This window comes from Pongo pygmaeus, chromosome 5 (assembly GCF_028885625.2).
Source record: "Pongo pygmaeus isolate AG05252 chromosome 5, NHGRI_mPonPyg2-v2.0_pri, whole genome shotgun sequence".
NCBI lineage: Eukaryota > Metazoa > Chordata > Mammalia > Primates > Hominidae > Pongo > Pongo pygmaeus.
The window spans coordinates 82,892,747-82,917,107 of NC_072378.2; the positions used below are offsets into that span (position 1 = coordinate 82,892,747).

A 24,361-nucleotide genomic window follows, 5' to 3' on the forward strand; every position below is an offset into this window, starting at 1 on the left:
CACAGTTGCAATGAAAGATATAAAAGAATTTTCTCTATTTGGTATTTTTTTCTCATATAGACCCTGACAAAAACTAGATACAATGAAAGTTACAAATGCCTGTAAATCAGGTTGAATGAGTCAGAAATAATCTTTGCCAAAGACAGTTTGCTATATTGTTAAAGTATCAAACTAGAAGGTATCTTCTCTATTCAAATATTTATATTTGTCCATTGATTGGAGAAGACAGCAGAGGGAAGGTTTTTTCTTTCTTCTTCTTCTTTTTTTTTTTTTTTTTTTAACCAATTCAATGTGGCAGTTAGCAGATACTTGGACAACAGAAATCATATAACTCTCAAACTGACTGAACTGGCTTAATACATAAATGAGACTTTCAGCAACTTGTTCACCTGTTTTCCAACCACAAGGAATTCTTCTTACCATAGTCATTAGTGGTTTTCTCTGGGTACAAACTAAAGAAGACTGCCCTCTGGGATCGCTTGAGGTTTTTGTTTTGTATTGTTTTTTAGCATGTACCTCATTTCCAAATAAAAGCAAGTAGAAAACAGTTCAATATATTCTTTGGCATTGCTCATGATAGTGACTTATTTATTATACAAGTGCTCTAATTACTTCCTTATTTTTGACACTAATAAAATGAATTTCATTAGTGTAACTTTTCACATTTTAAAATAAACTGTGTGTTCTATTTTGTTACATGAGAAATAATGAAAAGTAATAAAGAAACCATACTACCATCTCCAAGACTTTAACAGTCACATGTTAGGAATGTCTTATAACTGCAAGATAAGTCACAAGCTAAATTTGGTAAAAAAATAATCTTTGCAAAAAGAAGTCTACAACATCAGTATCTTATTTATCTTACTAGAAAAATTAGTGACCTCATCTGCTCATGTGAGAAAGAAAGAACTCCCCAATATAAAATAGATTGTTTTCTGGGTGAGGACTTTCTTGAGAAACTTTACATAGTTTAAATTATCACTTAGATTTAACACTTTCCATCTGTCTTCAGAAATATTTGTGTTTCCTTTAAGGTACTAAATATGATATACTAGTCGTGAGGCAAAATAACATAATAGCTTCCTTTGCATTCTATGAATACTTGTAAACACCGTTTTCAGTAATTTTTATACGAATCTTGATTTGTTAGTGTCTTATAAATATCTTCATTAATGATATTTATAATACATAATTTACATTTGCTTGGTTTTTTGAAATCCACTCCTTAAAATTATAATTTTAGTTGATGAGTCAGATGACATCCATCCTTTTCCATTAACATATATTACTAAATACATGTTATAACATTAAACCAATTATGTTCCAATGATAATTTCTGTAATCATGTTTCAAGCTAAGTTTCAATACTTAGAAAAAGAAACTTCTGCTTTATAAGGAATAATTTGATATTTGAGAATTGTACATACATTTGAATTGAAGATAAATCGGTTTTTAAGTTCTATATACCGCTTGTCAAAAGAAAGGTTTAAGAGGGAACATTTTACTTAAACAAAGTAACAATATTCATTTTACAGAAGAGGAAACTAAAGTTCAGATGAGACATTTAGTAAGAAGAAATGGAGGGATTCAAACCAACCCTCTTCAGGTCCAAAGCACATACAAGGCTGGCAATGTTTGTCATACTTTATTGCCCATTTATTCACTTAACAAAAATTGCTAATTCTACTAAGTTCAGGGGTATAGCTGAAAGATACAGAGTTGCTACCCTCAAGAAAAAAAATCAGTCAGTAGATAGAAAAGAATCAGTTACCACACCATCAATATGATATAGATTGTGAAAATGCCCAGGGGATTTTGAGGGCATTCAACTTGGGGTAGGGACATGAGTGGGAGGAATAGGAAAGAGATGACAGAGAAGCAGGCAAAGAAGTCAAATTACAAAAATCCTTGAATATCATGCTAAAGAGTTTGAATTTTATCATGGGGGAAATGGGGAGCCATTCAGTTATTTTAATCAGGAGAATGACATAATTAGATATATCTTTTTGAAAATCCACTCACTTTTGACAGTCTTCAAGGGTAAATATGCAGTAGTAGTCCAGGAAAGAAACAAGAAGAACCTAGCTAAAAAAAGTGACAATGGGGATTGAAAGGACAAAAGAGACTCAATTGATAATTAAGGGATACAATTTCTAATGCTCAAAAAGGGAAAGGAAGGGGAAAAAATCCTAATTATCTCTGAGGTGTTTGGTTTAGATAACTGAATGAATGATGTTGCACCTTACAATGTTAGAAAACATGGGAGCCTGGGGTGTTAGGCTGGGGAGTGGGTAGGTGGAAGTAGTTGTTTGCCATATTAAGATGAGCTACTTAATAGTTGAAAATATGAGTAATAATCTTAGGAAAAGAAATCTAGGCTACAAATATTGACTTGGAAATTCTCCAATTACATGTGACTAAGAGAATATACAGAATAAAAAGAAAATAGAACCCAGAATAAAACCTTAGCAAGAACCAACATTCTAGTGGGTGGAATGGATCACTGCAGTTAGCTGAACAGATTAAGAAGGAAATAATTGAAGAAAGGAAATGCATTAGATTTAGTTCATGGAAATAAAATGCTGAACCAATGAATTCATGGGGGACATGGAGAGAAATATCTGAGATAAGGAGGATAAGGCTGCAGAGAGTTTACATTCTTGTAACTGCAAGAGTGAGATGAGCCAAAAACACAGCTGGAATGAAACACTGAGGTGCAGAAGGCCCAGCTGAAATTGAACTGTGCAGGCAGAATTATAGCACTCCACCCCCACATTAATAATATTTTAATTAAAAAATAGGTGCACAGAAATGAAATGAATAATACTTACTGGCTTCATAGAACATGATCTAATTGGCATTTCTGGGAGGGTAAGAAAGGATTGGTTCAGGATGGATTTGTACAGTGAGTAAAGGACAAGATAGTGAGGTGATTGACTTGGGCTATAAATAAAATGAACTATATTAAGCCTGCAAGCTTAAGACATTCTTTTTTTTTGAGACGGAATCTCGCTCTGTTGCCCAGGCTGGAGTGCAGTGGTGCAATCTCAGCTCACTGCAAGCTTGAGAAATTCTTATGTACAGCAGACCTTCTTATCTCCAGCTGATGTATTTAGAGTCTGTGTATATACCTACGTGCTGTGTATCCATATCATATCCCTATCACCTCACCTATCTATAGCCATCAGTACAGGACTACAAGACTGTGGAATTATTCCCACGTGAACTGGTTGCTGCTATTGGCAACTCTGTTAGCTTACAGCTTTTCTTGATTTCCTTGCTCCATATCCTAAGAGGATCAAGTGCATTCAAAGCAATTAAGAATTGGAAAGGTATCCAATACTGCAAGTCTTCTTAGTGCCCTTTCCATTCCATTCTAGCTCTCATTTCTAATATTTTATCCACATGGTAGCCAGAGTAATCTTTTAAAACTTTAGTTAGATGCTGTCTACTTCAAATATTCAATGGCTTTTTAAATGGATTAAACATTATAATGAAACTCTATCATGACCCATACACCCTGCATGAGACTGCTGTCTACCTCAAACTTCATCTCATGCCACCTCCCCAGTCCCAGATCTTTTGAACATGCTATCCCCTCAGGCTCAAAGGTTTTTATTTTTTCCTTTTTTTTCCCCTGATTTTCACAAGCTGCCTCCTTATCCTTCAAGTGGCAGCCTAAACATTATCTCCTTAGAGGCACTTCCCTAACTATACTGTGAAAGGAAATCCCCTGTTATTGTTTATCATTGTCCTCTGTTCATTTCCTTCATAACACAAACAGTACTCATGTATTTCTTTGTTCACTTGAATATTACCTGTAAATTCCACAAATGCAGAAATTAAGTCTTTATTTACCTATTCTCAATGCTTAGTAAAGTGCCTAGCATGCAGTGGATGCTCAATAAATTTCTGGTAAAGGAAGGAAGGAGAAGGGAAATAATAAACATAGTCAATAATTTAAAAGACTGTAAAGAAATGGCAAGGTTGGGAAGAAAAAAAAAGCAAGAATCTTCCAGAAGAATTGAATGGTCAATAATATTATCTGACAGTTTCTAAAATTAGGTTTAAATGTTAAATTACTATAATTAATCCAGTCAGTATTAGGAACTTTTAAAAGTGAAACCATAGTAGAGCAATATTCCTAAGAAATATCTGCTAGAATTAAGCTCCTCTGAAAAGCAATATATGAAACTCTTCACAAGTAAACACTCCAGTATTTGAGAAAATAATCTTAATTAACAAACATAATACATCATTTTACCTTTTGAAAATCAGAACACATATTAATCAATAGGGAAAGGTCCAAGGAGCTACATGATAGAGTGCTGCTTCTCTGAGCAACTCAAAGTAGAGTTGGAAAACATAATCAATCTAAGATAAGAAGACTCAAGATTGGTCTAGGAATATGTATTGGCTATTTTCATGTGTCAACCTAGCTAGGCATAGTACCCAGATGTTTGGTCAAACATTCTAAATGTTTCCATGAAGGTAGTTTTTAGATGATACTAATATTTAAATCAGTAGATTCTAAATAAAACAGATTACCTTCCACAATGTGTATGGGCCTCATCCAGTCAGCGGAAATCTTATTAGAAAAGACTGATCTCCCCCGAAAAAGAGGAAATTCTGCCAGCAGACTGTCTTCAGTCTCAAACTGCAGATTTTAGACTTGCCAGCCTCATGGAACAATTCCTTAAAATATATATACACATACATATACACACATATACATACATACATACACACACATACATATATGCTACAGGTTTTGTTTCTCTGGAGGACTCTTACTAATGCAGAGGATTAGGAGGAAGAAAACAAGTTCAAGTCCCAACTCTGGCACTTACTATCTGGCGATACTTTCCTTTGAATGATTGTTTTACATTATAAAATGAGCAGTTTTAAAAATCAACAAATAGCAAATGTTACTGACTCAATCTCTACATATCACAGCTCAACTATTGTTTCCAAATAAATGTAGACTCAAAATGTACACAAAATAATTTTATATAACCTCTTCTTCATTTATTCACTTTAAAACTAGTACAAGCACCCAATTAATTAAGTATAAATAGACTGTTGTTCTGATAAACTCCAAAGTACTTTTCATGGTAAAAAGCACTGGAAAGAATCCTAAGGTAACACTGATCTCATCAGGCAGATGGCATTTATTTGGCACATTGACAATAAAAATGAACTTATTTAAAGAGGGAAATAATATACTTGCACATTTTCAGCTTTTAAAATAAATTACCTCATTTCATAGTGAAAATGTTCTATTTCACAAGGCAGCACTATTTTTGTAAAATATGATATTCTCCAAATTATTATAAATGCCATTAATTCAGCCACCAATCATATTAAGATCAGGGTTTATACTGTTAAATGAGAAACTTCTTTGCTTAGAAAAAAATAAAATTTGATAACTTTAAGGATTTAAGTAGATAATATTTAATTTGGAATCCTTCTATCAACTATTTTATAAATTTTACCATAGCAAAAATAAAATATTATTACAAAATATACAATAAAATATATAGTATTGAGTTAAAATTGATGATTTGCTGCATCCATGTTGCTGCAAAGTACATGATTTCATTCTTTTTATGGCTGTGTAGTATTCTATGTGTATATGCACCACATTTTCTTTATCCAATCCACTGCTGGTGGGCATCTAGGTTGATTCCATGTCTTTGCTATTGTGAATATGCTACAACAAACATAAGGGTGCATGTGTCTTTTTGGTCGAACGGTTTATTTTCCTTTGGGTATATACCCAATAATCGGATTGCTGGGTTGAACGGTAGTTCAGTTTTAAGTTATTTGGGAAATCTCCAAACTGCTTTCTACAGTGGCTAAAATAATTTACATTTCCACCAGCAGTGTATAAGCATTTCTTTTCTTTGTAATCTCACCAACATCTGATTTTTTTTAACTTTTTAGTAATAGTCATTGTGACTGGTGTGAGATGGTATCTCATTGTGGTTTTGATTTGCACTTCTCTGATGATTACTGATGTTGAACAGTTTTTCATGTCTTCTTTTGAGAAGTGTCTGTTATGTTTTTTGCCCACTTTTTAATGGGATTGTTTGGTTTTTGCTTGTAAATTTAAGTTCCTTATATTAATAGATTCTGGATATTAGAGCTTTGTCAGATGCATAGTCTGTGAATATTTTCTCCCAATCTGTAGGTTGTCTGTTTATTGTTTTAATAGTTTCTTTTGCTGTGCAGAAGCTCTTTAATTAGGGTCCTTTTTTGTTTTTGTTGCAATTGCTTTTGGGGACTTAGTCATAAATTATTCGCCAAGGCCAATGTCCAGAATGGTATTTCTTAAGTTTTCTTCTAGTGTTTTATAGTTTTAGGTTTTACATTTAAGTCTTTAATCTATCTTGAGTTAATTGTGAAAAGCGGTTCTGTTTCAATATTCTACATATTGCTAGCCAGTTATCCTAGCACCATTTATTGAATAGGGAGTCCTTTCTCCATTGTTTGTAATTGTTGACTTTGTCAAAGATGACATGGTTGTGGGTATGTGGCTTTACACCTCATCTAGTGATTTAAGTACTACATTCTGAGGCTATGCCATGCAAGCATACACTTTCTTCTATATGAAAATCTTTCAGATAATTGAAGGCTTAACTTTCAAGTCTTTCCTTTTAAGCTAAACATTCCTATTTCCACCAACTGTTTCTCACACAAGTTTTCAGTAACTGTCACTGTTATTGTCACTTTCTCTGGATATCAGTGACACTTCAAAACCATGGTATGCAAAACTAAATACAATATTCAAGATGTGATTTGGGTAGAGGATGCAAAGTGATATCAGAACTATGCCTCCTTTTTAAAAATTCTTTATTTTTAGTAAAGAACAGTAAGATTTATAATCTTCCTTAAAAATAAATACTCTTCTTAAAGATGAGGAAATAATGCCCAAATTAATAGACTTCCATAAATACCACCTGAGATAAAACTTGGCAATTTTTCTTAATTCTCCATATGCTACGTGTAAACTTAAGTCAGAACACCTGAATGTACCACACAGATTGTAGAAAAGTTATTTTGGGATCCTAAACTAAATTTCCATTCAAGTTTTCCACATTTAAAATATCTAGATGAATATGGAGAGCCGATGAACTGTTACTTTATATTTTTAATGGCATTTTACAGTAAAAGATAAGTTTCACTGCCTTGAAGATTTATATGTCTAAGCACAAATTTAGACAAGCCTTAGATCTTGATGTAAAGAACTGATGTTTGAAACATGTCTACATTTTTTCCATTCTCCAAATTTTTCCTCATTAAGGCAATGCTTAGGAAAGAAGATAGTTTGGTATTTTAAACTACTTCTGGGCACTCACTGAATTTCCAGTACTTAAGATATAAGATACTCTACCTCACTCCTATTTAGCACAAGTCATATATACATTTTCATAAAATAACTTTTATTCTGCTTGGAAAAAATAATTAGCTTAAATTCATAATTTAAGAAATCATCATCTATATCTCTATAATAAATAAAAATCAACTTTTAATAAATAATTATCTTTAACTACAAAATCAACTGAGGTAACAGTTAAGACTTGAATTAGTCCACACATTCCATCTGACTTGTTTCATATCTTTGAAAAAAATTACACCATGTATTTCTTTTCCTCATACCTTGAAGTAGGGTTAGGCCAGTTTCAAGGGAAATGAAATAAATGGACCAAATAATATTACAGAATAAGTATAAATCAAAATCAAAGGCTTATTACCAAAGATAGTGAAAATGTTTTTAATATTTAACATTAAAATGATCACTTTTCTGGAAGCATTAAAAGCTAGTTGCCCTCTTAAACATCAACTATTTGATGTTTAAGAGAATTTCTAGAAATGCAGACAATTATAACAGAATAAAAAATAAAAGTCACACACTAAGCCAGAACTATAAGACAAAAATATTCTCTGGTTTTCAAAAGTTTCCTAGATATTCCTAAGGATTCTAAAGTAGTTTAATTTAAAAAAGGCAAATCCAATTAAATATAGTTCTGGTTCACCTGGGCAGCTCTAGTACCCAGGACTACCTAAAGGTTTAGGACTGCCTCTCACCCCTTCCCAGAAACTCCCATTCTGGTCCATGAAAAAAGGCTAGCTCCACACATTTCAGAGTGAGAGGACCTAGGACAGCAAGGCATGTCTACTAACCTCTGGGCACTGAATCAACTGACAGTTTACATTATAATTGTCAAATAACAAGTAGAATAGCATTAAACTATTGAAAGTTCCTGCAACACATTGAATGTGTCCCTCAAAATTCATGTATTTTGAAATCCTGACCCCCAATATGATGGTATTAGGAGATGGGGCCTTTGGGAGGTGATTTAGGTCATATGATTAGTGCCCTTTGTAAAAGGGACCCCAGAGAGCTCTCTGCTTTCTGCAACATGAGGAAACAACAGGAAGCTGGCAGTCTGCAACCCAGAAGAGGGTCCTTACTGGAAAACAACCACGCTGACACCCTGCTCTCAGACTTCCCAGCCTCCCCAGAACTGTGAGAAATGAATTTCTGTCACTGATAAAGTACCCAGTTTATGGTAGTTTATCAGAGCAGCCCAAATTGACTAAGACAGTGCCACAGTCTTATTTCAAGCATTAAAAATTTAATTTGCAGTTATTAAAACTGGCTGTGAAACCATGTTTCTTTTCCATAAACAACTTAGGCTCATTTTATAATCACTGAGTTATTGAAGTACTTATAGCTTAATCAAGTAAAATTACCATACTATGCAGTATATCATTAAAATAGATATATGAAAAAAGCCAGGTATATTTAAAACTAGAGAAAATTTATAAAGCAAGAACAATATGAAAGTTTCATTATATTAACCTCTCCTTTGATAGTATAATTATAATCTGTACTATACAACGAGAACATTTTTGGTTAAAGGAGCATTAGCTTTGGGAAGGTTTCTTTTTACATTTATTCTTTTTAAGCTTCTTTTCTTGCTGCTATTTCACAAATCAAATATCAATTAAAACTGACACCCTCATCATATGAGACAACACTATTGGCTATACATCTGCAGAAACTATATGTTTCCATATAAGTAAACATTATTTAGACTCTCATATTTGTATACATCTCCATTTCTAATCGTGTTCATGATGGCATACTAGACATACTTCCTCACATGAAATTACATATTAAGTAATAAAGAAAGCTTAGTCCCCACAATTTAAATAATGAATACTCTACGTCAAATCCTTTTGGGATTCTAAAGGAAATAAGTATAAAAATGCATTACTAAATGTAGAAAAAATATTTTAATATTTTGTTTTGGCTGATTTTAATATTTCCTTTTACGCATTTTTCAAAGAATTTTCTAGGAAGACATAAAGCAATGTAATGGAACATCTTATTGACTAATTCTTTTTAACAATTACTCTTGTTGATAATCTGTGACATTGCCAAAATCAAAAACAGATACCATTCGTGCAGCATATATAATGTGCAAGTGAAAATGTTAGGATATTTTAACTACATCATCTACTAAGTTCCAGGTCCATATATTTAATTGACTATTAGACCCTTCTACTTGGAAGTCCGAAGCACATTTAAAATTTAGCATGTCCCCAAAATAAACTTTCTTTTCTTTTTCTTTCCTTCCTTCCTTCCTTCCTTTCTCTCTCTCTTTCTTTCCTTCTTTCTTTTTTCTTTTTCTTTGGACAGGATCTCACTATGTCCCACAGGCTAGAAAGAGTGCAGTGGTGTAATTACAGCTCACTGCAGCCTCAACATCCCAGGCTCAAGCAATCCTCCCACCTCAGCCTCCTGAGTAGGTGGGACTACAGCACGCACCACCACACCAGTTGATTTTTGTATTTTTTGTAAAGATGGGGTTTCACCATGTTGCCCAGGCTGGTCTTGAACTCTTAAACTAAACTGATCCGTCTGCCTTGGCCCCCCAAAGTACTGGGATTACAGGCATGCACCACCACATCTGGCCCCCCAAATGAACTTTCTATCTCTCTCAAATATTCCAATATTCTGAAATTTGGTACATGATACCATAATCCATTTGATCAAGAAACCTGAAAGTTAAAATAATACCAGTAACAATAACCACCATTTGAGAATATCTACTTTGTGCCAAGAATTAGGCTATGTATACCACTTTATTAAATCTAATTCTCACCATCCAAAAGACTCACAAAATAGGTCATTATTCTGAGAAACTTGGCTGTAAAGAATCTTGTTTGATTTCATTTACTTCTGTTTTACTCCAATTAATTCGAGCATTGAATACTTTTTTCATCATAACTTTTTGGTGAACCAAAAGTACTACTCTAATCAAACTTTGGAAAATGCTTCTTTTAAAAAGACTATCACCAGCAAACTGTTGTATTAGCGCATTCTGTTTGCCAAAATCAAATCAGTGGTGCCCTATATAAGGATGAGTGAATGAGGCCAGATGCGGTGGTAATCCCAGCACTTTGGGAAGCCAAGACGGATGGATCTCTTGAGCCCAGAAGTTTGAGACCAGCCTGGGCAACATGGTGAAACCCCATCTCTACTAAAAAAATACAAAAAAATAGCTGGGCATGGTGGCACATGCCTGTAATCCTAGCTACTTGGGAGGCTGACGCAGGAGAATCACTTGAATCCAGGAGACAGAGGTTGCAGTGAACCGAGATTATGCCACTACACTCTAGCCTGGGCGACAGAGTGAGACTCCGTCTCAAAAGTAAAATAATAATAATAATATTTCATGTCCTCACAGTCTGATTCCTTAGAGTGTATCCAATTTCTTTAGTATCTATTATTTATGAGAATTTGCCTGTTAGAATAATATGCTTAAACAGTAGGAGAAATAAAGAACATATGAATACTTTATATTTTTTCTGTGTGAGTGAATGAATAAAGTAATTCTAAGTTACAATTTCTCTGAGACAGCAAACAATATATATTAATTGAACACCAACCAGGCATTAAATCTAAATAGCATGAGAAATACAAGAATAATTTATAAAATATGACCCCTTTTCTCTAGAATCTTACAATCTAGTTGAGACAAAATGAATGGTAAAATACCAAAAAAACAGATCAAGCATATTTTGATAGAACATTAGAAATATCAAAAGTAGGAACATGAATAATTGCCAAATACATGGTATAATAATATGTAGCTAATCAGAACTCAAGGGAGAGGGAGATAATTCTTAGAAAATGCAGTGTAAAAATACAGTAGGTAAAAATATTTCCAAAGAAGTTATAAATATCTGCTTCAGCTATGCATTACATACACCTGCATTATCAATTTGCACAAAACTTTTCTTTAAAAAAAAGTTTCACAAAATACAGATAACTTAAGTAACATAGGAAGCTCAGCAGTCTGCAAAAATTAAAAAAAAAATTGTCTCTAGCTTCCAAAAATCACACCTCTATGTACAAACTAACCACAATTAGGCACACTGACATAAGCAGATTGCACTACCAAATACTGGAAATTCTGCAAGAATTAAAATGATTTCGGCACATGGGAACAAGACAATCCAAGCGAGCCCAAAAATATTCTTAAAAATGATTATCTATGACATCTGAAAAACCCACACAAAGTATCTACGCCAAAAAGAAAAGAAATTCCACACAAAACCAATAAATGAGTATTCCAGCAGTCATTTAGAAAAAAATTAGAAATACGGTTGTTCACACAAGAATTTATTTTGGGATACCTAGCCAGATTTTAATGCCATATTCAAAATAAAAAAAATCTAGCCACAGAAAAGTATCACAGCATTAAGATACATACTTAAAAGTGTGATCAAAAGATATATGTTTGTAACTATGTTAAGCTCAGTACTTGAAGTACATTTAACCCTTAATTTTCACTATGTTCCTAAGTGCTACCACCAAAACCATACACAGTAAGTATTAATAGAATAAGGGGTATAATTCTCCTCTTCACTTTCTGAATGTCTTAAAATACCTGCTGTTGTAGTAGATAAGGTTTACTAGACACTTTTCCATTTTGGCTTAAAAATAAAATTCATCTATATGCTAATGGAAGATCCATCATTCACATCATTCACACATCCACAATTCCCTTTCTAATTAAATACAACACCTAAATTTAAGCCACATAACACAATTTCAAACAGGATTTTTTTAAAATTATAGGAGAAGCCATAATTATTGTACTGGAAAACTTCAAAATCATCAAAAGTTCAACAAAATATACACACTAAATTGCAATATGACAGAAAACTGTCATGAAGAGGTCATACAGAAATGGATTTAGTATACCTAATGCTAAATGGCGAGTTAATGGGTGCAGCACACCAGCATGGCACATGTATACATATGTAACTAACCTGCACATTGTGCACATGTACCCTAAAACTTAAAGTATAATAATAATAATAAAAATAAATAAATAAAAATTTAAAATAAAAGTAATACAGGTTTAGTGCAGGAAACTTGGATATTATAGAAAGGTTATCAAGAACAAAATAAAAATGGCTAAAAAATTCTATTTCCTAAATGACAGATGATTAATTTTAACATTTTGGTATATTTTCCTCCATTTTTTCTATGCACGTGAATGTATTAGCTATGTTCATAGTTATGTGTTTTTGTAGACTAATTTGAAATTTAACACATTTAATGTTAAAATAATTCAAGCTTATATATGTGCATTCCATCACAGATTAAAGCTTAATTCTGAAAATTACAGTTGATTATGCTTAATATAGTTAAATTCCTTGATATATGTATTTGGGGAATATACTGACACCAAATAAAACAATTTACTTTCCTCTGTTAAAAAAAAAAAAGAAACTTTGCTTTCTCTAGCAGTAAAGCATTCCTTACTTAAATTTCAAATATTACAGAAAAGTTGAAAGAATAATACAATACCTCCACCTAGATTCAACATTTGTAAGCATTTTGCCACAAATGCTTTCCTACCTCTACCCTCTTCCCCATTTCTTCCTCTCCCCCTCCCCAGCCACCCATCTCTCTCTACATATATACATATGTACATACAGAAAAACACATACTTATATGTTTATATATATGTAAACATATTTATTTCTAAGAAAGTCCCCATAATCAAATACATTAGTACTTCTACAGAAAAACAAATGACAGTAAGTGAGATAAATAGACTATTATAGTCTTATAAATCCAGTTTACTGCTGGACTTACAAGACTATATATAGTCTTTGGTACTGCTGCCAATGATTTCAGATAAGATCAGGTTTTGTCCCAAATGAGATTTTTTTACAGTCTTGATTTTCAAAGTTTTGGAATTTAAAAGTATGGATAAGATGCGGCGGGCTGTAGTATTACTCCCAATTTACAGATGAGGAAACCGAAGCACAGAAAAGTTAAATACCTTACACCAGACTACAACAAGTGGCAAAACCAGTAAGTAAAAATAGGCTACCTACTCCAGAGCCCATACTTTCAATCACTACTCTAGGAAGCTTTCAGTCCAGCAGAAAGTCCTTGTGGCTGTCTTCATTTTTATCCAGAATCTGGATTTTAAAACTTACCCCTAATTCCATTATTACCCTCCTAATCTGAGCCACTGTCATCTCTCACTGGGTTTATTATAATAGTCTCCTAACAAGGGTCCCTGATTCTTCTTTTGCTTTAGTCTATTCTCAACACAACAACCAAGAATGCTCTTTTTAAAAATACTAGATCATGTCATGTAACTGAGTAAGACCATTTACGGCTTTTCATTTAGCTAACAGTAAAAGTCAATGTTCTTCCAAACAGCCTACAGGAAGCCCTAAGACCTATACCCACTCACTGACCCACCTCTGTGAACTCATCTCCTACTCTCCCTCTCTCTCACTCCACTCCAGACACAGTGGTCTCCATGCTGCTCCCGGTCTCCAGGCATGTTCCCACTGAGGGCCTTGGCATTGGCTGTTCCTTCTGTCTGGCATGTTTCCACTCATATCTACATGACTTCCTCCCCAACTCCTCCAATATCATCTTCCAATGAGACCCACACTGTTCACTCTGTTTAAAATTACCACTGCCTCCTGCAAAGCAACTGACACTCCTGATCCCCCCTTTCCTGTTCTCTTTTTCCATAACACTTATCACCTTCAAACATTCTAGACAATTTATTTATTTTATATGTTTGTCTCTTCTTCTTTTGGAATATATGCACACCAAAGTGTCCTAAGCCTGAGAAAACCATCTAATATAGTAAAAGCTCTCAAAAAATAATTGTTGCAGCTCTCTGCTCCTCCCATTCAACAGACAGCTGCATCTTCTCGTGCATTGCCAGCTGCATCCCTGAGACACCATGGTGAAGGTGAAGGCTGGAGTCAACGGATTTGGTTGTATTGGGTGCCTGGTCACCAGGTCTGCTTTAAACTCTGGTAAAGTCGATATTATCACCATCAATGACCCCTTCATTGACCTCAACAACACCGTCTACATGTTCCAGTACAATTCCACCCATGGCAAATTCCACAGCACCGTCAAGGCTGAGAACGGGAAGCTTGTCATCAATGGAAATCTCATCACTATTTTCCAGGGGCAAGATCCCTCCAAAATCAAATGGGGCAGTGCTGGCACTGAGTACATCATGGAGTTCACTGGCATCTTCACCACCACGGAGAAGGCTGGGGCTCACTTGCAGGGAGGAGCCAAAACGGTCATCATCTCTGCACCCTCTGCTGATGCCCCCATGTTCGTGATGGGTGTGAACCATGAGAAATATGACAACAGCTCAAGATTATCAGCAATGCCTCCTGTACCACCAACTGCTTAACGCCCCTGGCCAAGGCCATCCTTGACAACTTTGGTACTGTGGAAGGACTCATGACCACAGTCCACACCATTACTGCCACCCAGAAGACTGTGGATGGCTCCTATGGGAAACTGTGGGGTGACAGCCATGGGGCTCTCCAGAACATCATCTCTGCCTCTACTGGTGCTGCCAAGGCTGTGAAAAGGTCATCCTGAGCTAAATGGGAAGCTCACTGGCATGGCCTTCCGTGTCCCCACTGCCAACACATCAGTGGTGGACCCGACCTGCTGTCTGGAAAAACCTGCCAAATATGATGACATCAAGAAGGTGGTGAAGCAGGCGTCAGAGGACCCCCTCAAAAGCATCCTGGGCTACACTGAGCACCAGGTGGTCTCCTCCAACTTCAACAGTGACACCCACTCTTCCACCTTCGATGCTGGGGCTGGCATTGCCCTCAACGACCACTTTGTCAAGCTCATTTCCTGGTATGACAATGAATTTGGCTGCAGCAACAGGGTGGTGGACCTCTGCCCACATAGCTTCCAAGGAATAAGACCCCCAGACCACCAGCCCCAGTGACAGCATGATGGGAAGAGAGCGGCCCTCACTGCTGGAGAGTCCCTGCTACATTCAAGTCTCCCACCACAATGAGAATCTCCCCTCCTCACAGTTTCCATGCAGACCCCCTAAAAGGGAGGAGCCGAGGGAGGCCCACCTTGTCATGTACCATCAATAAAATCCCCTGTGCTTAGCCAAAAAAAAAAAAACTTGTTGCTATTGAGATTTCTATCGACTTCAACTCAAATACTTCGTTTGATTCAAGCCCTTCTACATTTCCTATCATTGCTAGTACTTAGTATCTCTCAGAAACAGAATTTCAATAAACATCCTTGAATTTAAAACAGCTTTTTATTATGCTTGTATTAAGATTCTTTATATAGAAATATATTTTTTGGACATGAACAGATGTTTATGATACATTACTCAGAGAAGACAGTAAGGCAAGAAATAGTTTATACAGTATGACCCCTTCATCTATAAGGAAAATACTGTAGGTTTCTTGCCTATAGTAAGTCAAGAAATAGTTTATATAGTATGATTCCTTCATCTACAAGGAAAATAGTATGTATTGTGTCTGTCAGAGTTTTTTGGTATGATGACATTAGGCATTTTTAAGTTTCTTCCTTCTGAATATTTGTTTTATTATTTTTTCAATAATAAATATCTAATTATTTGTATAGTTAAACTAATATTCTTATACACCCAGAAAACAATTACTTTGCAATACAATTAACAGTAAATTCTAACTCCTTTTCTTCAATGAAAAAAAATTTAGTCATTGTTAATGTAACTATTATATAAATGTAACATGGATATGTGCTATTAATGTAGTTTAGTATGAAGTTTGATGGAAGAAATAAGACCTATTGTGTATTTCAGAACAGCTAGAAGAAGATAATCCGAATGTTTCTAGCATAAAGAAAAGATAAATATTTAAGGTGATAGATATCTCAATTACACTGATTTGATTTTTACAAATTATATGAATGTATTAAATTATCACATATATCCCCAAAATATGTATATCTAATATGTATCAATAAAAAAATTTTAATGTAGTTTAGATCATCTATACTTATCCAATTATCCTCTTTATACAAAGGGATGATGTGGCCAACTCTTTTCTTTATACAAAGGGTAATGCAGCGCAGTATGATACATATTACCACTATATCAACACAGCTACATGGAAATCCACATTCAATATTGCTTTCAGATAATACCTCTGAAATATTCCTTTTAAGGACAGTACTTTCAATAGGCTTTTGTGTTTGTGGTAGATACTTTAAACATTTCTTTTTTATCTTTAAATTCAGAGCCAAAAGTAAAAAAACATATTCAACTTGAACTTTTGTTATTGCTGTGTTAAAAGTATTAATATGTATTTATTTCAATTGTTTCTTGTTTCAAAAAGTATTGAAACTAATATAATGAATAAGTAGTGCTATAAAAATTGTGTTCTATATTTTATGCATCTCAAAGGTGACTACTATTTCATTTAAGGGAAAGAACAAAAGAGCTACTTTAAGATCATTTAATTTTGACTCAATTTAGAAAGTAATATTCTCCTCATTTCAGAAAAATTTGGAATCTTTGTTTTAACTTGTAAAAATATATATGTAATAGTGGTAATTAACATATCAAAGGCAAGCTTAATTATTATCAATATTACTTTTTTTTTTTTTTTGAGATGGAGTCTCACTCTGTCACCCAGGCTGGAGTGCAGTAGCAATCTCAGCTCACTGAAGCTTCTGCCTCCTGGATTCCAGCAATTCTCCTACCTCAGCCTCCCTAGTAGCTGGGATTACAGGCGACTACCACCACGCTCAGCAATTTTTGTATTTTTAGTAGAGATGGGATTTCACCATGTTGGCCAGGCTGGTCTCGAACTCCTGACTTCAGGTGATCTGCCTGCCTCAGCCTCCCAAAGTCCTGGAATTACAGGTGTGAGCTACCAGGCCCAGCCAATCTCTTTCAAAACAAAAAGGAAATTCATTTACTATCTGTAAAAGGGAACCCAAATTGATTTGGAAATACTTTCTATTATCTTAAATCTTTTTTTTTTTTTTTTTTTTTTTTTGAGACAGAGTCTTGCTCTGTTACCAGACTAGAGTGCAGTGGCGCGATCTCGGCTCACCGCAACCTCCACTTCCCAGGTTCAAGCGATTGGCCTCCCTCAGCCTCCCGAGTAGCTGGGACTACAGGCACATGCCACCATGCCCAGCTAATTTTTGTATTTTTAGTGGAGATAGGGTTTCACCATGTTGGCCAGGATGGTCTCGACCTCTTGACCTCGTGATCCACCCACCTCAGCCTCCCAAAGTGCTGGGATCACAGGTATGAGCCACTGCCTGGCCAAATCTTAAATCTGGAGAGAAATCTAGAGACTGGAAGTCCTAGCCAGAGTAATTAGGCAAGCAAAAGAAAAAAAAGGCATCCATATTAGAAAGGAAGAAGTTAAATGGTCTCTGTTTGCAGACAATATGATCATATACATAGAAAACTCTAAAAACTCCAACAAAAAACTGTTACAACTAATAAATTCAGGAAAGTTCCATGACACAAAATCAACATATAAAAGTCAGCAATGTTTCTAATACACTAACTATAAACTATCCAAAAATATCAAAAAAGCAATCCCATTAATAATAGCTGCCAACGCTGGGTGTGGTGGCTCATGCCTGTACTTTGGGAGGCACTTTGGGAGGCTGAGGCGGGTGGATCACTTAAGGCTAACAGTTTGAGACCAGCCTAGCCAACGTGGTGAAACCCCATCTCTACCAAAAATACAAAAATTAGCCAGGTATGGTGGTGCGCATCTGTAATCCCAGCTACTCAGGAAGCTGAGCCATGAGAATCACTTGAACCCAGGAGACAAAGGTTGCAGCGAGCCAAGATCATGCCACTACACTGCAGACAGAGTAAGATTGTCTCAAAACAATAATAATAATAGTGATAGCCACCAAAACAACAAAATACTTAGGAATAAATTTAACCAAAGAGGTGAAATATCTGTATGCAGAAAACTACAAAACATTGACGAAAAAAATTTAAGAAGACACAAATAAATGGAAAGATATTCCATTTCATGGACTGGAAGAATTAATATTGTTAAAATGACCATACTACCCAAAGAGATCTACAGATTCAGTACAATCCCTATCAGAGTTCCAATGACATTTTTTTCACAGAAAATAAAAAAAGAAATCGAAAAATTCATATGAACCACAAAAGACCCCAACTGTCCAAAGCAATCTTAGGCAAAAAGAACAAAGCTAGAGTATCATACTACCTGATTTCAAAATATACTGTAAGTTATGGTAATCACAATGGCATGGTATCAGTATAAAAACAAACACAGAGACCAAAGAAAGAGAATAGACAGCCCAGAATGAAACAGAATAGACAGCCCATAAATAAATCCATGAATTTACAGTCAACTGATTTTTTACAAAAGTGAAATGGAGAAAGAACAGTCTCTTCATTAAATGGTGATGGGAAAACTGGTTTTCCAAATGCCAGAAGAATGAAATTAGACCCTTATTTCACACCATATTAAAAAAAAATCAACTCAATAGGTAAAGAAAAATGTAAGACTTGAAACTATAAAACTTCTACAAGAAAATTTAGGGGAAAAGCCTCATGATAGTGGTCTGGGCGATGATGTTTTTAGATATGACCCCAGTGGCATAGGCAAAAGCAAAAATAGACAAATGGAATTATAATAAACTAAAAAGCTCAGCACAGCAATCAGTCAACAGAGTGAAGAGACAACCTATGGAATAGGAAGGAATATCTGTGAACAATACATCTCATAAGGGATTAATTCAAAATATATAAGGAACTCAAATAACTCAGTAACAAGAAAACAAATAACCTGTTCTTAAAATGAGCAAAATACCAGAATAGACAGTTCTCAAAAGAGGACATATAAATGACCTACAGGTTTATGAAAAATTGCTCAACATCACTAATCATCAGAGAAATTGAAATTAAAAGCACAGTGAGGTATCATCTCACATTTGTTAGAACGGCTATACCAAAAAGATGAACAATAAGTATTGGCGAGGAACCTGAGGAAAGGAAAGACTTATTCACCATTCAGTGGGAATGTAAACTAGTAAATCTATTATGGAAAACAGCATGGAAGCTCCTCAGAAAATTAAGAATAGAACTACCAAATGATCTAGTAATAACACTACTGGGTACATATCAAAAGGAAATGAAATCAGTATGTCTAGGAGATATCTGCACTCCCATGTTCACTACAGCATTATTCACAATGGCCAAGATATGGGATCAAGGTAAGAGTCCATCAACAGATGAATGGATAAAGAAAATGTGGTACACATACACACTAGGATACCACTCAGCCTTAAAGAAGAAAGAAATTCTGTCATTTGCAACAATACGGATGAAACTTTAGGATATTATGTTAAGCGAAATAAGCCAGACACAGAAAGACAAATACCACATGATCTTATATGTGGAACCTAAAAATAGTCAAACTCATAGTAGCAAAGAGAAGATGGTAGTTACCAGAGGATAGGAGAAAGGTGGGGGGAGCGGGTTGCGGGATTAGGGGAATGCTGGTTAAAAGGATACAAAATTTCAGTTAAACAGGAGGAATGAGTTCAAGACATCTATTGTACCACATGGTGACTATTGCTAAGGATAATTTATTATATAAGTGAAAACTGCTAAAAGTAGATTTTAACATACTCACCACAAATAAATGATATGAATGTGAAATAATGCATATGCTAATTAGCTTGATTCTACCATTTCACAATGTATACATGTTTCAGAACATCCTCTGTACATCATAAATATATGCAATTTTATTGTCAAATTTAAAATAATAATAATAAATTTTAAATTCGTTAAAAAACTTACAAAAATAAATAAAGACACAAGTTGCATTTAAAATAAAAGTTGACATACCTTGGCTTCCGAAACACCAAACTGTATTGTTGGCAAGCCAGACCCACAGTGGGAGTATAAACAATAGGCATGAATTTCTCAATGTCAGATGTTAGCACTCTATAAAAGAGTTTCTCATTTCTATCTTGGAGATCCATTAAGAGAAGATACCTGTAAAAATTGGACATAATTAGATCTACATCCCATAAAGTCATGAAATAGCTACTTAGAAATCTAATTAAATATTTTCAACCAAGTATAAAGTACATTTAAGTTACATAGAAAACATCTGATTAAAAAAGACTTAAGAAATATTCTTTTCTTTTTCTTTAAGACAGAGTCTTGGCCGGGTGCAGTGGTTCATGCCTGTAATCCCAGCACCCTGGGAGGCTGAGGTGGGTGGATCACAAGATCAGGAGTTCAAGACTAGCCTGGCCAACATGGTGAAACTCCATCTCTACTAAAAATACAAAAATGGCCGGGCATGGTGGTTCACGCCTGTAATCCCAGCACTTTGGGAGGCAGAGGCGGGTGGATCACGAAGTCAGGAGTTCAAGACCAGCCTGGCCAACATGGTGAAACCCAATCTCTGAGTAGCTAGGATTACAAGGGCACGCCACCACACCCGGCTTATTTTTTATTTAATTTAATTAATTAATTAATTTATTTATTTATTTATTTATTTATTTATTATTTATTTATTTTGAGACAGAGTCTCGCTCTGTCGCCCAGGCTGGAGTGCAGTGGCACGATCTTGGCTCCCTGCAACCTCTGTCTCCCGGGTTCAAGCGTTTTCTCCTGCCTCAGCCTCCCAAGTAGCTGGGACTACAGGCGCACACCACCAAGCCTGGCTAACTTTTTTTTGTATTTTTAGTAGAGACAGTTTCACCATATTGGCCAGGCTGGTCTTGAACTCCTGACCTCAAGTGCTCTGCCTGCCTCGGCCTCCCAAAGTGCTGGGATTACAGGCGTGAGCCACCGCACCCAGACAAGAAATACTCTTAATATTGCAAAGAATAAAGAACCATTTTAATGCAAACATTAAAATCATTGCTGAAATAGCAGTTTTATTTAATACTTGAAGAGACCTTATCCCTATTTTAAAAGAGATGAGAATATAACTATAGATTTAGTTTAATATTAACTAAGTTAATAGAAAGATTTCATCCTTTGACTTGCAGTATTGAATAACCAAGGGAAATGACATACAGGAAATAAGTAAGAGACCGTAAAATGACTGTTATTTTAGTTACCTAAAAATAACTAAGGTAGGCAAGTTCAAGAAACTTTTCTTTGTACCTGTATCTTATGGCCTTTTTCTTTCTAGAAGCATTTCTGACCCAGAGTTATCTTTGTAAATATAAACCTTTTCATGATATCTGTAACCTTCAATAGTTTATAGAGTAAAACGTAAACTGCTCAGTTCAACTTAAAAGAATCTTGCAAAACTACCCAACAATCTTACCAGCCATTTTGAATTGATTTTCATTCCCTAGAATAGTTGAAAATGCACAGAATTCTGAGTAAGAGATGCATGGATTCTAATGTTTGGGCAATTAATAGACATAACCCAGAAAATAAACATGTGGAAGACAAAGAGTTTAACTTTAGGCATGATAAAATTTATTTGGCAATGTGGAAATTAGCATTGCTAAATCAATGGTCCATTCTCAGACCTCATCTTACCTATCAGAACATTTGACACAGGAGATATTCCTTAGGGCTTAATACACTTTCTTTCCTTGACTTCCAATCTATCATATTCTCACGGTTTTCCTCCTATCTCTCTGGTCATTCCTTTTCTGTTTCCTTGCTCTTTTCCCCTTGATATGGTTTGGGTGTTTGTCCCTTCCAAATCTCATGTTGAAATGTAATCCCCAGTGTTGGACGTGGGTCCTGGTGGGTATTTGGATCATGGGGGTGGATCCCTCATGAATGGCTTAGCACCAATCCCTTGGTGATGAGTTCTTGCTCTGAGTTGATGTGAGATTTGGTTGGCACTTCCTTCCTATTTTGCTCCTGTTTCCACCATGATTGTAAGCTTCCTGAGGCCCTCACCAAGGCAGCAGATAATTGGTGCCATGTTTGTACAACCTGCTGAACCATGAGCCATTTAAACCTCCTTTCTTTATAAATTACCCAGCCTCAGGTATTTCTTTACAGCAATGCAAGAACAGACTAACACACTCCTCTTCTCTGAAAGCTTTCTAACACTCATGTGAAATACATGAATAAATTGTGTTGGCTTTACTTTCAAAATATATCCAAAATCTGACCACCCTTATTGCTACCACCCTAGATCTAAATCACCATCATCCCTTGCCTGGATTATTATAATGGTTTCCTAAAAGCTATCCCAGCCTACATTCTATTCTCAACATTGCAGCCAGTCTTTCTGAAATTATAGCTTAGATCATGTGGCTCTTCTGGTCAAAAACCTCAAAAGGCTACCCTTTTCACTCATAGTATAGCAGAAGTCTTTAGTAGGCTACAAAGCCATACCTAATCAACCGCCCATTACCTCGATAACTTCCTTTCCCAATTTACCATTCTTTCCCTAGCTCATTCTGCTCTAGACACAAGTCTCCCTGCTGATTCTTGAACATGCCAGCTACAAAACACTGTTCCTCAGATTTCTTCATGGCTAACTGCTCCACTGCCTTTGATTATTTGCTCAAAACTCACCTTCTCAATGGAGGCTACCCTTATCACCCTACTCAACAATGCAAACTGGCCACACCTCCCCTCAGCATTCTCAGCTCCTCTTTACCCTGCTCCTCTTTACCCTGCTCTACCTTTATTTTCCCCATCCCAAGACACTAGCCATTTTCTAACGTATTTTATAATTTACCAATTTGTATTACTATTTACAAAATTTAATAATTTGTATTTAAAAATAAGCCAGGCATGGTGGTGCATGCCTGTAGTCCTAGCTACTTGGAAGGGTGAGGCAGGAGAACTGTTTGAGCCCAGGATGTTGAGACTACAGTGAGCTATGGTCACGTCAGTGCGCTGCAGCCTGGGCAATAGAGTGAGACCCTCTCTAAAAATAATAATAATTTTTAAATTTATGTAAATTTCATGAGGTCAGAGATCATTGCCTATAACCCCAATATCTAAAAGAGTACCTGACACTGAGTTGATGTTCAATATATATTGAGGAACAGTCTGTAGCAAATAGATGAAGGTCACCAGCTCTTAGCAGGTAGCTGATAAAATGGCCCAGGAAAAGAATATAAAGTAAGGACACAAGCAGCTAAAGGAAGATGTTATGGAACAAATGAAAGAGAAGATTGTGAAGGAGTTTAAAAAGAAGCAACTGTATACACGTCGGACAAACTGAGTAAGCCTCTTTGCCCAGCCACCCCATCATATCCACTGGGCTCATGAACAAAGTGGCCATGGTGGCAGGGATAGAGGTTATGCATAGGCTCAGCAACATGGACTTTCACTCACCAAGGCCAACCTGGCTATTATAGCCACTTCTGAGTGTTCAATCTGCAGCAGAGACTAACACGGATTCCCTGATGCGGCACCATTCTCCAGGGTAATCAGCCAGCTAGCTACCTGGTGGCAAGTTCGTTACACTCAACAGCTTCCATTATGGGAAGGACAACTTTTTTTTTTCTGGAATAGACCCTTACTTTGGAACTAGATATGCTTTCCCTGCATGCAATGCTCCTGCTGAAGCTACTATTCATGGACTTACAAAATGCCTTATCTACCATCATGATATTCCACACAGCGTTGCTCCTGATCAAGGTACTCACTTTAGAGCAAATGAAATGTGGGGAATGAGCACATGCTCATGAAACTCACTAGTTTTACAATGTTTCCCAACAATCTGAAGCAACTGGCTTGACAGAACAGTGGAATGTACTTTTGAAGACACAGTTACAGTACCAGCAAAGTGGCAATACCTTGCAAAGCTGAGGCAAGGTTCTCCAGGAGGCTGTATGTGCTGTCCAAAAAATGGTGCTGTTTTTCTCATAGCCAGGATTCACAGGTCTAGGAATCAAGGGGTGGAAATGGAAATGGCACCTTCTCACTAACAACCCTAGTGTCACACTAGCAAAATTTCTCCTTTCTACCCCTGTGACTTTATGCTCTGCTGGTCT

The 24,361-nt window shown here is 35.7% G+C and overlaps 1 protein-coding gene and 1 pseudogene across 2 annotated transcripts in view; one reads left to right on the plus strand and one right to left on the minus strand.

The window, feature by feature from the left end:
• Window positions 1–24,361, minus strand: part of ME1 (malic enzyme 1) — a 226,597-nt gene that overhangs the window by 171,274 nt on the left and 30,962 nt on the right. For both annotated transcript variants that reach the window (XM_054492838.2, XM_054492839.2), the window contains exon 3: window positions 20,265–20,414. In XM_054492838.2, the coding sequence (XP_054348813.1) occupies window positions 20,265–20,414 (150 nt within the window). The remainder of the gene's footprint in view (window positions 1–20,264; window positions 20,415–24,361) is intronic.
• On the plus strand, window positions 14,310–15,312 carry LOC129039237 (glyceraldehyde-3-phosphate dehydrogenase-like; annotated as a pseudogene).